Raw genomic sequence first — 16,368 nt, 5'->3', positions numbered from 1 at the left:
CGACGTATGATATCACACCAGAAACAAACGAGACCTTATAATTTTGGTCTCCCTCTTGGGCACTATTGCATTCCCAGAGGTCATGGAGTGGGGAAGCCACGACAAAATATCAACGAAGCGGGTGGTTTATACGCCATCTATGCATCTCCCTAGCGTTCAGCATTAGTTCGCAGTCAGCACTTCGACCATAAAAGTGGACACTTCGAAAGAGGGATTGGGGTAGATATGCAGGCATCCGTTTTATCGCGTCCATTGGGCCGGAGCCATGGGAACTAGGGATGGGATGGATCATGTCATAAATCATATTCAGGACCTCCGGCGTATTCTCGACTGTAGAAAATACAGTCGGAGTAGATTTAAGGACTAGGAAATCCCACATATAGGGAATTACGCATCTTGGTTTCCATTGCTGCCCCCATTATCTGATACACTCCCCTCTTTCAATTTCAAAATTCCATCAGCTGAGCGCCAGAGACTGAAAATGAAAATGCCGATTTCTACCGCGGACGTTAATGGCTCGAATGGGCATGCACTGGGATCCGCCGTACCCGGAAGCTCCCTTCCAAACGGGTCTTCTGTAATGTTAAATGGCAATGGACTTTCAGTCAACGACGTTTCCACCCATCTAGTTTCGACACACCGGACGCTGGATTCCAAAGACACGAATCAAATCCCTATCGCGATCTGTGGCATGTCAGTTCGCCTTCCCGGAGGCTTACACTCTCCCCAAGACCTCTGGAACTTCCTCATCGCTAAACGTGATGCACGCGGTCCGGTACCAAAGTCGAGATATGATGCTTCTTCCTACCATTCCAAATCTGGGTACCCCGGCACAGTCAAGACTGAATATGGCTATTTTCTTGATGACAGTATCGATATTTCCAACATTGATACATCATTCTTCCACATGGGGAAGGCAGAAGTCGAGAGGGTAGACCCCCATCAGCGGCAGATGTTAGAGGTAGCTCGCGAATGTATGGAAGATGCCGGCCAGACGGAGTGGAAGGGACGACCGATCGGCTGCTACATGGGCAGCTTTGGAGAGGACTGGGTGGAAATGTTTGCCAAAGAGAACCAGCAGTATGGTCTGCACCGCGTGAGCGGATATGGAGACTTTGTTCTCGCCAATCGTGTCTCATATGAGATGGATCTCACCGGCCCAAGGTCAGTGGTTGCTTGTACCTCCATCGATCTTTAGGACTTACTAACATGGTCATCCCAGTATGGTGACCCGGACTGCCTGTTCCTCCTCCCTTGTCGCACTCCATGAGGCCTGTATCGCAGTCTCCCGCGGTGACTGCGAAGGAGCCATTGTGGGTGGCGCCAATCTGATCATGGGGCCGGGCATGACCGCCGCAATGTCCGAGCAAGGTGTTCTTTCGCCCGATGGGTCGTGCAAATCTTTCTCTGCCGATGCCAATGGCTACGCCCGAGGAGAGGCGATTTCGGCCATTTTCATCAAGCCCTTGGCCGACGCAATTCGTGATGGCAATCCTGTCAGGGCTGTCATTCGAGGCACCGCCTCTAACAGCGATGGACGTGGAACGGGTGGTATGCAGGTTCCTAACGACATTGCTCAAGAAGCCATGATCCGACGAGCCTACAGCATCGCTGGGATCCACGACTTCTCCCAAACCGCATTTGTGGAATGTCATGGTACCGGCACGTCGATTGGGGACCCGATCGAGACCAGGGCCGTTGGTCGTGTCTTCGGTCCGCATGGGGGTATCCAGATCGGCTCCGTGAAACCAAACCTGGGACACTCAGAAGGTGCCTCCGGTCTGACATCGGTCATCAAGTCCGTACTCGCTCTGGAGCATGGCATCATTCCGCCAAACATCAAGTTCGCCGAACCCAACCCCGACATCCCGTGGGAGTCCTGCAAGCTCTCGGTCCCCACGGAACCGATGCCCTGGCCACAATGCCGGAGCGAGCGCATCAGTGTCAACTCGTTTGGCATCGGCGGCAGCAATGCCCACATCATCATGGACTCTGCGAAGAGCTTTGGCATCGATGCCATCCAGGAGCAGCCGTTGACGTCGCCACAGCTGCTGGTGTTCTCGGCCGCCAGCGCGGAGTCGGTGAAGAAGGCGGTTGCCGTCTACAAAGACTTCGTGCTGAAGAACCCTGGCCGCGTCAACGACCTCTCCTTCACCCTCGCCAACAAACGAGAGCACCTGCCCCATCGCGCATATGCCGTGGTGAATCTGTTTGGCGGCGTCAATGCCTCGGTGCCGCTCAAGTCTGGCAAGCCCCCCAGTCTCGTCATGGTCTTTACGGGTCAGGGCGCGCAGTGGCCCGAGATGGGCCGCTGTCTGATGCTGGATCTGTCTTTCCCGATCTTTCGACAGAGCATCCAAGGGTTGGATGCGCATCTGAAATCCATTGCTCCTGCGCTCACATGGTCCTTGGAGGAGGAGCTCCAAAAGCCCGCCAAAACCAGCAGGCTGGGCTCAGCGGAATTGTCGCAGCCTCTTTGTACTGCAATCCAGATCGCCCTAGTCGATACACTCGCCTCGGTTGGCGTCACTGCCTCCGCCGTCGTGGGTCATTCCAGTGGAGAAATAGCGGCAGCATACGCCGCGGGCGCCATCACGGCAACGGAGGCCATGACGGTCGCGTTCTTCCGAGGGCAGGTCACAAAGCTCCAGACGAAGTTGGGGTCGATGGCTGCCATCGGAATGGGATCGGACAATGTGCAGCAACACTTGCAGCCAGGGGTGGTGGTCGCCTGTGAAAATTCTCCGAGGAGTGTGACCCTTTCTGGCGACACCGAAGCGGTCGAATCTGTAGTTGCGAGTATTCAAAGAGCTCATCCAGACATTTTGGCGCGGAAATTGAAAGTCGACAAGGCCTATCATTCACCGCACATGGGTGAGATCGGCTCCTGTTACCGTGCCCTGATCGAAAATATATCGCCAAAGACACCGCAAAAACCATTCTTTAGCAGCGTCGAAGACGGCCTGTTGAGATGCGACTCACACTTTGGGCCCGAATACTGGCAGAAGAATCTGGAATCTCCTGTGAAATTTCGATCGGCAATCGCGACGATTCTACAGCATGAGATGGCGAGCAACATGATGTTCCTGGAAGTGGGCCCCCATGCGGCTCTGGAAGGCCCCTTGCGACAGACTCAAGCTGAGTACTCCAACTCCTCACCCTATGCCTCCGTGCTCGTTCGCAATCAGAACGACGTGGAGTCGCTTTTGGCAGCAGTCGGTAAACTCCACTCTCTCAACTACCCCGTTGACCTCAGCCGGGTTGTGACTCAGGGCTCGACTCTACCTGATCTCCCCCGCTATCCCTGGGATCATACAAAGGCGTTTTGGTATGAGTCGAGGCTGAGTCATGCTTGGCGACACCCTCAGCACAAGTATCACAATCTTTTGGGCCAAAAGGTGGCCGAAAGCACAGAATTTGAGGTGTTGTTTCGTAATGTCTTCCACTTGGACCATGCCCCTTGGATGCGCGACCACAAGGTGGGCGATGACATTGTCTTCCCCTTTGCGGGCTACGCTGAAATGATTGGTGAAGCAATTCGTCAACTGACTGGCGTGTCGGAGGCATTCAAGCTACGAAATGTCGTGATCAGTACAGCTCTTGTCTTGAAAGGAAACCAACCCACGGAGATCATGACAACGCTACGTCGGCATCGTTTAACCGATACCCTAGACAGCGAATGGTGGGAATTTACAATTGCATCCCATAATGGGAACCTTTGGGCAAAGCACTGTGTGGGCGAGGCCCGATCCCACACTGAGCCCATGGAATTGGCGGAGGAGAGCCAACCTCTGGTGCGCAAGGTGACCACTCGCCGATGCTATGATGCTATGGCCAGGGCTGGTCTCAACTATGGACCGTCATTCCAGCGCCTCGACTACATCCGATCGGGTACCACACAGCAAATCGCAACCTCCGAAGTTGAAAGCAGACCAACGGACGACAAAGATTATCACATTCATCCCTCTATTCTGGACGCCTCATTGCAACTCCTCAGCGTTGCGGCGACAAAGGGCTATGTCAACACCACTGGAAATATGATGATTCCAACCAGTATTCAGGAGATATGCATTTTTCGCTGCCACGAAGACATCCAAATTCGTGCCTCCGCGTCGTATTCTCCAGGTGGGTGCATCCTAGGCTCTGGGGAGTGTGTGCAGAGCGATGGAAAGGTTGTCTTGCGTAGCTCTGGAATCAAACTGTCCGGTGTCGACCATCAAGAATCGCTGGGTACTCGAGATGGGTTTGCTCGTGCTGAGTGGGCACCACACATCGATTTTCTCGACATTCCAACCCTCATCAAACCGTCTTCTGATCGCAGCGCCCACATGCGTGCGTTGGCGGAGCTGTCACACTTGTGCATGGTTCACACTAAAAGAACCATCGCGCCCCTGGATACGTCACTTGACCATATGCACAAGTTCAAGTCCTGGGTAGAAAACCAACTCCTATCAACGGACCTTCAAAGTTTTGAGGCGCTCAACAACTCGGCAATTGAGCATCGTGTAAAGCGAATTGTCCGCGAGCTATCGCATACTCCTGCTGCTGGTCCTTCTATGGCAATCCAAAAGATTTTTGTCAATATCGACAGGATTTTTACAGGCGAGGTGCAGGCACTCGACCTTCTCATTTCGGACAACACATTGACTAGTTTGTATGCTTCCATGGATCAATGTGACGAGTCCCAGTTCTTTGCGCATCTCGCCCACACCAAGCCCAACTTGCGGATTCTCGAGGTCGGAGCCGGAACAGGCGGATCCACTGAAAATATCCTGAAGCATCTGACTGCGGGAAACAGAACACTCTACTCCAAATATACATTCACAGATATCTCATCCGGCTTTTTCCCTGCTGCGAGAGAGCGCTTTGCCACGTACTCAAATATCGAATATTCGACCCTCGATATCAGCAAAGACCCCTTTGATCAGGGCTTCACTGGACGCAAATATGATCTCATAATCGCAACAAATGTTTTGCATGCTACTCCCTCCCTGAACGAGAGCCTTTCTAACGTTCGAAAACTGCTCGAAACTAATGGTCGCCTTCTTCTTCATGAATTGACCCCGACCTCCAAGTGGGTGAATTATATCTGGGGTACCCTACCTGGCTGGTGGTACGGTCTGGATGATGGTCGAGTCAATGAGCCATACGTTGGCGTGGCAAGATGGAATGAAGAGCTGAAAGCTGCCGGATTCCGTCCTCCGGACGCGACGGTCCTCGACTCGCCGGAGCCGTATCAGCTGGGCGCGGTCATTGTGGCCAGGCCAGCCGTGGCAGAATTGCCTATCAAGAGGGTCACTCTTCTTGCATTATCGCGATCAAATAATGTGGAACTCATGCTCCAGGGTCTTGAAAACCGCGGTTATGTTGTTTATCTGCGAGGATTGCATGAGCTTCCGCTGCCAAAAGATCAGGACGTCATTGCCATGCTGGACGATGAGGGTCCATTTTTCGAGGATATGGATGACGAGCGTTTCCATGCTTTCAAATCTCTGGTCGACGGATTGAATGAAAGGGGGCTTCTATGGGTGACTGGCCTCTCGCAGATTCAATGCCAAGATCCACAATTTGCGCAGATCAACGGTGCAGCTAGATCTCTTCGCTCTGAGATGTTGGTCGACATAGCCACTTGCGAGGTTGACAGCGTTGCTCGATCGACAGGGAAGATTGTTGACGTCTTCGAGCAATTCCAGACTCGTGAGAAAGATCATATTCTCAACCCAGAATTTGAATATGTGGTCATCGACAATACGGTCCATGTCGGACGTTTCCATTCCTTTTTAGCACAAGATGAGCTCTTGACCTCGGATCCCAGTGACAGCATTGCTCTACGAACAAACAAGCCGGGGCATTTGGCAGCCTTGCATTGGGAATTCATGGAAGCGGAGATGCTGAAGGACAATGATGTGGAAGTTGAAATCCATGCGACGGGATTGAATTTCAAGGTACGCAACTAAATTACCCACGTTGAGCTTCATGATATTGAGTCCAAACTTTCTAGGATGTACTTGGTGCGATGGGTATTGTGGAGAATCAAGAGAATGGGTTCGGCCTTGAAGCTGCTGGTATTGTCCGTCGGACGGGCCCCCATGTGAGAAGCCTCATCCCAGGCGACAGGGTTATGCTTCTCTCCTCTTGTTCTTTCGGCTCGAGTACTATCATATCCGAAAATGTTTGTGAGAAGATACCTGGCGGCTTGAGTTTTGAAGATGCCGCCACCATGCCTTGTGTTTTCGCTACGGCGTTATACTCCATATTCGACATTGGAAATCTGAGGCGAGGCCAGGTTCGTTTGCAACGCCGTCGTCTCCTCTATGGTACTATGACTAACGTTACCTAGTCCATTCTCATCCACAGTGCTTGCGGTGGAGTAGGCCTAGCTGCCATTCAGCTGGCCCAGATGATAGGTGCTGAGATATACACCACGGTTGGTAACGATGACAAAGTCAAGTTTTTGATGGATACATTTGGGTTAGCGAGAAACCGAATCTTTAATTCTCGCAGTACCTCGTTCGTGGATTCCGTCATGCGAGAAACCAATGGCGAAGGTGTCGACCTCGCGCTCAATTCTCTCTCGGGTGAATTGTTGCACGCCACCTGGTCCTGCATTGCAGAATTTGGAAAAATGGTCGAGATCAGCAAGCGTGATTTGATAGGGTCTGGAAAGCTCGACATGAGTCCATTCCTCGCCAACCGAAGCTATTGCTGTGTCGACTTGGATCAGATCTGTCGTAAAAGATCAAAGATTGCCAAACGGTGAGTGCCAACGTCACACTGTCCTATGTGGTAAAAAATCGAAGTTACTAACCACTTTCTAGACTCTTGAAGGAGATTGTTCATCTTGTTAGAGAGCGTTACATCCATCCTATCCGTCCTATCAAGATATTCACAGCCGATGTCATTGTTGACGCGTTCCGTTACATGCAACAAGGTGTGCATCTCGGAAAGATCGTCGTATCGCTTCGCGACACAACTGGTAAAGTCCACGTTGGCGAGACAATTCAACGGCGGAAGAAGACTAGTGCCCTGGACAGCTCCAGTTCATTCCTGCTAGTCGGTGGTCTTGGGGGCTTGGGCCGCGCGGTGTCCACGTGGATGGTCGAACGGGGAGCTCGCCACTTTATTTACCTTTCTCCAAGCGCAGGGACCAAACCCGAGCATCGGGAATTTGCGGACGAACTCTCGAGCATGGGCTGCCGTGCGGACTTTGTTCAGGGCAGTGTGTCGAGTCTGAAAGATGTTATCAAGGCTGTGACCCGTGCCGAAGGACGACTCAAAGGCATCCTGCAGATGTCGATGGCGCTGGGTAACCAGACATTCCCTCGTATGACGACTGGAGAATGGAACACCGCAGTTGATCCCAAGGTTCGGGGAACTTGGAATCTTCATCATGCGTCCGTCTCTGCGCAGGCAGACCTTGATTTCTTCGTTCTCTTCAGTTCCATTTCTGGCATATGTGGCCAGCCTGGCCAAACCAACTATGCTGGTGCCAACACATTCATGGACGCCTTTTCTCAGTATCGCCTGAGTTTGGGGCTCCCCGCCTGTGCCATCCAGATTGGTGCAGTGGAGGAAGTTGGCTTCCTTGCCGAACACGATGACATCAAGCAAAAGCTCAAAGCTGCTGGTGCTTTACCTGCGGCAATTTCCGAGTCTGAACTCCTTCAGGCATTGGACATCGCCATGCAGTCAACGTCTTCCCAATCCAGTTCGACCACCAATAATATTTGCCTGGGTCTCCGCACGAGCATCCCACTGAGCGATCCTCAGAATCGGCTGCTTTGGAAGAAGGATGTCCGAATGGCCGTCTTCCACAACAACGAAGACCCCGGGGCCGGCTCGGGGACACCGGTGAACGACGGTCTGAAGGCGTTTATTCTCGCCGCCAAGGCCGACGCAACCTTCCTGACCAAGGAGGACGCCGCCCACTTCCTGGCTGTCGAGATTGGGAAAAAGGTGTTTAGTCTTCTCCTCAAGCCCGAAGAAGACCTCATGACATGGTGCTCTCTTCCCGAGCTTGGCATGGACTCCCTCGTTGCCATCGAAGTGCGACAATGGTGGAAGACGATCTTCGAGTTCGACATCAGTGTGCTCGAGATGCTCGGAATGGGGACTCTGGATGCGCTGGGCGAGCATGCCGTGAAGGGGATGCTCCAGTCGTTCCATGGCGCGCAGGGATAGGCCATCGGACGGATTGTTCTACCTCCGGTGTTTGGCGCAACCGAGATTGTTTGCTTCGCTGTACATACTACTACTTAAGAACCTATCCCACCTTAACATTGTCACCCAACCCAAATGAAGATCTTTTGACGACCAACAAACTTTGAAACGATAGCTTTTCTAGTTTTCCCCCTTTTTAGAGGTTTCCTGGTGGCCGTGAAGCCTGGCAGCCTGAGGTTTAGGGCGGTCCCGGTTTGAAAGAGGGTCAATAATTGGAACTCAACCGAAAATGATGCCTCTGCGGGACCATAGACTAAGCCATGACTACTAGTCGTAGTCCAGTAGTATATTATAGTATATTACCCCGTGTATTCGGACCCACTGCTACCTAATTAGGGGAATGTACCCTAAGGTACTTTCAGCGTCGCCAACCCGATAGTAACTCGCCGCACGGCCCGGGCGTTGACTGATCCGTGCGGAGGTCTTTTCCCGGGCGCCTGGTCCTCGGGATCAGCCAGATCGCCGGGAGCTCCCATCCTTACCCACCTTCTCTCGACGACGTTCCTATGCACAACCAGCTGCAGATGTACACCTGATCATCGGACGTCTGTTTTTTCAGGAACACTCGTGATTTCGCAGCGCTCATCTCATCGCCAGCTACCTCTGCTTGGCAGGATCTCGATTCGCAATGGGTCCGTCGCAGCGCTGCATGTGTGCAGGTTCGCAAAACCGGAATGCGATCAAATTTTAACGCGATCGCCTCATTTCCATTTGTCGATCATCAGTCAAATCTGGGCCCATCTGGTACTGCCGAGTCGTGACGGTGTTACCCAAGCACCCTGCCAATCCCTATTTCCTACAGCCTTCGCGTCTACTGTGACTCTGTTGCGACTACTGTGCGTGACAGCTGTCCAGATGCGGCCGGCGTGCCTAGTGGATGGGCCGTGTGCCCTTGATCTGCAGTTTAATCTGTTCTCCTCTTCGCCGACTCATGTGTGGCGTGTGACTCGTGGGATGATCATGGGGTGGACACGCTAATCGCCTGAGCCTGTGATAGCGTCAGCCTTCCCCTCGAGCTATTGATCCACAGGTGGATCCCGTCGGTGGTCTAATGCATGCCATTCATGAATCGACAAGAGAAACTGAAATCATGTTGCCTTTGCCCTGCTTCGCGGAATCCTTCAGGCTTGGGCGCTGGTCGAGATGGTCCCAGGTGCAAGTGTATGCTCCGTGCGGCCGGACGTCTGTCGAAGAGGAATGAGTGCACGTTCCCAGGCCAACCCAGGTGCGATCTGTTGGTCTTCGCCTGTTCGGCCGGTTCCGAGCAGGTTCGTTCCTGGGAAAGTCCGTCCGCAGAACCACCCGCCTAAGGATGCGGTAACATCACTGGCCCGACTCGATCGATCGGATCTCAGCATCAGGGTCTCCCTACCCGATTATTGGCCATAAACTTTTGGTCGTCTGAACCAGGCAGTGCCCTCTGGGATCGATGCGCCCTGTCCGCCATGCACTTTTCCTGGCAATTGCCCCTCCATAACGCGGTCATTCTCTGCTGCGCGTTCGTTCCTTTTCCATACCAACTATTGTCAGTCCTTCGATTTTTTCAATCCCAGCATGGAAGGCCTCACGGTCTACAATATGCCAAACTCGCCTCCAAATTGGGACCGAGTAAGCATCTTCTACATTGCGTTACTCGCCGGTACGGTATTCCTGTGGTGGAATCGTCACATCCCCATGATCCGAGTCCGCGGTCTGCCACTGTGGTTTTCTGCGATTGCCCTTCTTCATATCTACTGGATTCTTGGTCAAATCACCTACCCCATCCGGGCAACGATGCCCACCGTGCTCGCCTATGATGTGCAATACTTCGGCATGGGCATCTATTTCCCGCTGGGCATTGCCCTCTTGCAGCCTTCTAATCTCCGCTTCTTGCACGTCGCCAGGATGCAGAGGCATGTCTCTCATCCTGACTTCAAGTCTGCGATGCGCTGCAATGACGGCAACAGGTCCTGGCTGTGCCGCATTAGAAACATGGGCTACATGACCGGTGTTGAGGTTCCAGGATAAGGCACCGAATTGATGCCTCATTCCCAACCTCTGTCGACATGCCTGCCCAGGGAAACCGGAGGCACTGAGTTTAGTATGCGTTTCAACGTTCGGGAGATCTTCATGGAAGAACCCCGATCGAGATCGATTATGAGGGATTTCCTACTGTCAGGGGCTTGCCGCCCGTTCAGGGATAAATACCCCAAAATCGCACGTAGACGATACAGTCAAGTCCAAGTTCTGTCAATTCCATTAAGGTCGATTTGTTAGCAGGCCCTCATTCTATATTCAGTGCTTCGTCGTAGCCTATCTCAACAACCGGAACCTTGACCCTCATTGGCATTGGTATCGTCGTGCAGGTATATATATCTTGGCCTCGCCTGCTGCGTCTCCAGGTAAGTCCTCCGCTCTCTCCTCGAAGATCGATGTTCAATACCTTAGTCTCCACGCCACCGCGATGCTACTTATTGCATCATATGTACCTGCCTTTGCGAAGGTCAATGTCTACTTCACCCCGAGTCAATGGTACGTCCGTGAAGCCCTGCATGCAAAGGACCTACCATGAACAGGATCCACATCTCGATTATGACCAAGTACATGCATACGTAATTAATAGATCCTGTCAGTAGAAATAATGGTACCCTGGTTGTTGTCGTTGTAGATGCTGTAATACTACTACTGGTAGTAGTACATCGTTGTTGTGGCGTTGGACGTGGCTGAGACGAAAGCCGCCATCGACACCTCAGGCCGCGACATCCAATCTGAAGCGCGTTCAACTTTTCCGACATGCCCGTCTTCACCAACATGCGTTCCCATCCCACAAGTCGCAGGTGCGCTCGGAGCCTCTGGATCTTGTCGAATCCAAGGCTCCCATTGCCCTTTACTCGCCTCCAAAGTTCCAGCTCCGGCAATTCCCCCTCGGCCAAACCCCAGCATAATGCGCGATCGCATCGCCGCCGCCGAGAGAGAGTCCCCAAGTCTCGTCTGGTTGAGCTTGAGGTCGATGCGCTAGGCGAGCGCGGAAATGTCACGTTGCTCACGCCGGAACGTCGCCCCAGATCCTTCCAACGCAGACCCAGTTCGCATGGCAAACCTACGGCCGCCGATTCCACACCGCAGACCACTATTGAATCATTGCTGAATGACCTGGACCAAGAAGAGGCTTCCGCCCTCAGTACTACTGCCGCCCAAGAGGCCATTCGGGATCTTGGCCGGACTCCCGAGCAAGGGCTGAGGTTGACAACAAATGAGTGGGAGGGCTTGCGATCGCAACTGGCTTCCTCGTTCACATACAATCAATTGACCGAATACATCGCCAACAATGCGACTGGACTGGAACGTGAATTGGGAGAAGATGCGTGGAGACCTGGGATGTCTTCCTTCTGGCACGCCAGCCCGGCTGGGGAAAGCAGGGGTACAGGTCGCATCATATCTACATCGCAGGGATTGACGGGCAAGTCCGTACTGGCAGAGCGCATTCTACGGGACTGCTGGCAACTGTCAGTCACAAACGAACAAGGCCAACTAGACCTACGCCTCTCACCCGCGATTATCACTGTCCTCCATAACTCCACGCACTTCTCGTTCGACGAGGTGGCCGATCTCCATCACGCCAGCATCGATATCACCAACTCTCTGGGCTTGGTCAGGGTCACTGGTACACAGGAGGCGTGCGAGTGGACTCGGGAAGTCATTCAGGACGCTGTGGCTCGGATCCGAGAGGAGACCGTTGGCATCAGTCTGGATCAAGAGTCCAGCTCGGGTCAGGCATACACGCCACCTTTCTTGGAATGGGTCTGCAAGAAGCATGGGATTGCCATCGAACAATCTCCGTCATCTGTTCCTGAAAAGATTCTATATCTCGCCGAAAACTTGCAGGGTGCCGAAGATGCCCGCAGAACCTTCCACCTCGTTCTTTCGGATGCTAGCCAGTCTCCTGTGCCATTCTCGACCTATATGCCTGCCTCGAAGCTAGCAAACATGTACGATCAAAGCTTGCGGTTCCCATCGTGGTTCGATCGGCAAAAATCATGGTCCCGATGGGCCACATCTTCGGCGCAGAAGACAGCAGCCGGTATTCACCCGGCTCCCTTTTTCGACGACCATCAGACGCGAATTTCCGACGAGATTTTGAAACTACTTCGAAAGGATGTTACTGCGCAGGAGCGACCTTCCAACGGAGCTACTGTGTACGAATCGGTAACTGCAGCCGTGGGAAGATGTCTCTTCTCGCCAAAGAACCCATTTCCAGATGCAGATGGTACAGATGCTCTCAGCGCATCGCAGCTGGGCCGACTATCGCTACCGCGCACTTTTACGAGGGAAATACCCAAATTGACGCCCTTTCTGGAAAAGCTCCCGCAACTTGACGTTATGAAAAGCACGGGACGATATCTTCTTCGACTCAAGCCATCGTTCCAGTTCCTGGGTGTCGTTCCTGAGCTCGAAGTGGAATTTGCCCCACGGGAATCTAACGCAGAATCGAGTGAAGGCACTGAGCCAGCCGTTAAGATCACAAGCCTGAGGTCCATCCTGCGAAGCAGTTCTGTCGACTACCTCTTGCCTGAAATCTCAATCGACCTCCGCTTCACACGCACTGCCTACCGTGATATCTCGGCAGAGACTTTGAGCCAAACACCCCACTATAAACAACTCGTCCAGCACATCGAGGACATCCTCGGCCGTTTGATTGCATCCGCGGATGCTTCTTACAAGGCCGTTCCTCTCCCCGCCTTCTGTACGATTTCCCTCCCCCGTGGTCTTCTCCTTAATCCCGAGCAAGAGTCGTTCGACGATGCCCTCTGGGACGCATTGCCTCAAAACAACATGGAGGTGGAATACATATATCCTCCTCTGTGCAATATTCACGATGCGGTAGTCCAGCATTATTATTTTGACGGTCGAAAGCTCAGTTACCAGTTCTATGAAAGCGGGTCTTTCCTGGCTGCGAATACGACCGATGTCTCGCTGGCGGAGGATATCCCTCAGCCTGATCCGAAGCAGCTGGACTCCGACGAGTTCCAACGCTCCGTGGAGCAGCAGTACCATTCATTTTATCTTTCGGCATGCGATCTGGCATTCAAGGTCCATTTGGCCAGACACAATTCACTTGCCTCATTACTGTCCTGATCTGGGTACATAGACGGATGGCGATCTTGTTCTTGCATATAGAGCTGTATAATATAATCGACATAGTGAACACCACATGAATACCCCTAGAAAATCCGCAGCCTTGTGCGGAAATTTTGGTATAACTCGGGGAGTCTGCTGAACGCGTCCCTTGCCATTCTATGAACAAACGCCGTCCAGCCGCGCCTGAATGGTCTTTTCATCAAATCGTCCGTTGTCGCCTTCGTAATTGCGCAGCACCTCGAGAGTCATTAACCTTCGCGGGGCTTTCCGGCCCGTCATCAGTTCAAACTGCGCAATGCCTTGTTCAATGACATTTTCCAGGCCGTCGGATAACACCCATGGTCGTCCTGTGTTACTTCGGATGCGTCGCATCTGTTTGAGAAGAGGGGTATCTAAGGGTTTATAAGCGAGCTATATTACAGGATTAGTATGGATATCCAGGCCAGTAAAACAAACGGTTCTGCTCACCTCTAGTACAACACCCCCAGTGGGACTTCCGAGCCACTGCAAGGGCATCTCAAAGTTCGCCGGGGGCTCATCACGGTCCGGGTCGGCAGGCACACAGGACGCAAGCAGACTGGGCGGGTTGGCGTCGTCGGGCCAGTCGTCCTGCGTTGAGTTCAAAACTCGCACGACATCGGCCGAGTCCACCTGAAAGGATGCCCACGAGTTAAAATGCCTGGCGACCTCCTCGGCGCGTGACTGGGTGCGATTGTAGATGAAGATCTTCCGACAGCCTAATCGGAGCATCGCGTAAATGGCAGACCGAGCCATGCCGCCGGCTCCGATGACCAGACCAGTGGTCTTTGTGCTGATCGCATTGCGCGGAGAGAGATGACGGGTGATGCAGGTCATGATGCCCACCCAGTCCGTGTTCTCGCCATACCACCCAAGCACCGGGCCTGCCTGGTTACGTCGACTAGCCTGTTCCTGGAGCGAGTAGATGGTCCCGTCCGACGCTCCTCGCAACGGCATGATCGTATTGATGGCCCCAATGGCCTCCGCATGTCGACTTTTCGCGGCCAGTTTGTGGTACAGTTCGACTCGCCAGGGCTGGACCACACTGGATCCGCCAAAATTTGGGTTTTTCCGCAGACGATCGAGAATCGCAAGCGATGGCGAGTCGGGGATGCTATACTTGTGACTCATTCCGCAGTGCTGGATAGCAGCATTGTGCATAGCTGGTGACAAACTGTAGGCCACGTTGGTACCCATGATGCAGAACTGCAATGGATCTAGTACGTAACTTTGGAAAAGAGCCTGAACGGCATCTCGTGACGTGATTTGCGCATCGCGCTCATTCTCTTTGGGTCGGATGATGGCTGGGTGTGTCACGCTGGTCAAGATAGAATTGAACACCTGCGACGTTCGACCCAGGCGGCCGATATTGTAGGCGATGAGAGGCGGATGCGATCCCGGCATGGACCGCACGCGATTTGTGAATTCGAAAACAGTCGCATTGTCATCGCGCGAGGTCGCGACGCGAAGAAACCGCACGAGTTGACAGCCAATTGTCTCTGCTTCTTGATAGGCGACGATGCACTCTTCGTCAGTCCATCTCACGGGTGAGGATGGCTCGAAGAGCCGCTGGCCGATGATCTTTGTCTTTCCTCGACCGCGGATTACCTGGGGTATCCGAGAGGGGCTCTGTTCGAGATCGACCACAAGATACTCCACGGCGAGGCGCAGGCCATGCTCCAAAATATCGAAGTATTGCGATACCGATGTGTTGGTCGTATTGATCCCAGTCGAGGACGTATCAATCGAAAGAATGACGGGAGCTTGCGCGTTGCGTCGTAAGATCGAGACCTGTTTGCTGATCACGGTGGCCATGTCGGGCCCCCAACGGTCGACACAAAGCTCGATGGCATCACCTCCCGATTCCAGCTCTGGGAGGTTTACATTATCGTCAATGAGATCGGACGACCGGACAAAGATCGCATGGGTGAAGGATCGAAGCTCCGGAGGTGTCTCAAGCAAGACAAATGGCGAGTCGTAACTCGAATGATTGACATCCACTCCTGTGATGAAACGGACGAAGCGAGTTAGGTCCTCCTTGACCTCTTGCAGCTTGAACGAATAGGCTGCCGAACGTGGGTCTGGGCTGCCATCGTCCGACACGATGCGCGTCCGATCCTCCACGTTGTAGAATTCAAAGTTGGAGCACGTCCGGTGTAGTGGATCTCCCTCCCGCAAGAGTCGAACAGACTGGTCATCGAGTCCCAGCAGCTGTTGAATGCAGTCGATGTCACGGACCAGGTGCACGACAGGGTTCGTCTGAGCATAGCGGCGGAGGTGGTCCTGGACTGGCCGTGTGAGACTTCCCAGTCCACACTCGATAACACAGCCTGTCCGATGGTTGTCGAGCATCATTTTCAGGACCTCAATATCCCGGCGCTGGAATTCCTGACTACCGTGCCGTTTGAGATATTCGTGTCGCGTGACGCCGGTGGCCTCCTTGAAATAATGGTCTTCGGTGATGAACCGGCGCCTCAGGGCCGTGGCCGCCACAAAGCCGAGCGAGCGCTTGCCGCAGCCACGGATGCCCACCAGCACCAGCGACACATTGGGGTCAAATATACGAGGGGCGGTCGGTTCGGAAGCATGCATGGCGGGGGGTGCAATGTTGCGGAGTGGGTCAAGAGTGGCGGCAGGGGATTTTGCGTCCACGGGACCGCGAAGGTGAGATTTCCAGTCGAGCATGGAGAGCAGGAGGCAGGCGATATCAGGTCAAAACGGCGAGAGGAACGAGGTTCAGCTAGCTCGAATACGCGCGTGCCATGATCGGGGCACCAAGCACGGCAACTGTAGCATCAAGGGGTAATCGATCGTACTCCAGACACGGGCCTGGCAGAAACAGCGGAATCGGCGATAGGGATATCGGAATTGCAGAGCTGGTTAGAAGAAGTCAAGACGAGTGGGCGCAATGAGGTTCCCCGGCCGCACGCAGCAACGTCGAGTTTCTGTGGGGAGCGGAGCGGATCTCCGCCTGCGATTTGCTGCGGCGGGCGGTGCGGCAAAATGCTTACC

At 53.5% G+C, this 16,368-nt stretch overlaps 4 protein-coding genes across 4 annotated transcripts; 2 read left to right on the top strand and 2 right to left on the bottom strand.

Annotated features, from left to right (window-relative positions):
- Positions 1 to 481: 481 nt before the first annotated feature.
- On the top strand, positions 482 to 8,181 carry N7532_004752 (type I polyketide synthase; the record flags this gene model as incomplete). The annotated part of the gene is made up of 5 exons (XM_056617246.1): positions 482 to 1,164; positions 1,223 to 5,945; positions 6,002 to 6,286; positions 6,341 to 6,756; positions 6,819 to 8,181. 5 exons carry the CDS (start codon positions 482 to 484, stop codon positions 8,179 to 8,181), a joined length of 7,470 nt encoding a protein of 2,489 aa, XP_056477603.1.
- A 1,668-nt stretch (positions 8,182 to 9,849) lies between these two features.
- N7532_004751 (uncharacterized protein) lies at positions 9,850 to 10,116 on the bottom strand (the record flags this gene model as incomplete). The annotated part of the gene is made up of 1 exon (XM_056617245.1): positions 9,850 to 10,116. One exon carries the CDS (start codon positions 10,114 to 10,116, stop codon positions 9,850 to 9,852), a length of 267 nt encoding a protein of 88 aa, XP_056477602.1.
- Positions 10,117 to 10,992: 876 nt separating this feature from the next.
- Positions 10,993 to 13,335, top strand: N7532_004750 (putative respiratory complex assembly protein Rmp1; the record flags this gene model as incomplete). Its single annotated transcript, XM_056617244.1, has 1 exon — positions 10,993 to 13,335. The coding sequence occupies one exon, from the start codon at positions 10,993 to 10,995 to the stop codon at positions 13,333 to 13,335; it is 2,343 nt and encodes a 780-aa protein (XP_056477601.1).
- Positions 13,336 to 13,494: 159 nt separating this feature from the next.
- N7532_004749 (repressor protein) lies at positions 13,495 to 16,041 on the bottom strand (the record flags this gene model as incomplete). The annotated part of the gene is made up of 2 exons (XM_056617243.1): positions 13,495 to 13,749; positions 13,807 to 16,041. The coding sequence occupies 2 exons, from the start codon at positions 16,039 to 16,041 to the stop codon at positions 13,495 to 13,497; spliced, it is 2,490 nt and encodes an 829-aa protein (XP_056477600.1).
- Positions 16,042 to 16,368: the final 327 nt, after the last annotated feature.

Source organism: Penicillium argentinense (genome assembly GCF_028826775.1).
Source record: "Penicillium argentinense strain IBT 30761 chromosome Unknown utg000004l_segment0_segment0, whole genome shotgun sequence".
NCBI classification, from domain to species: Eukaryota; Fungi; Ascomycota; class Eurotiomycetes; order Eurotiales; family Aspergillaceae; genus Penicillium; species Penicillium argentinense.
The sequence above is the reverse complement of the archived record's forward strand: the minus strand, read 5'-3'. Positions and strand labels throughout refer to the sequence as shown.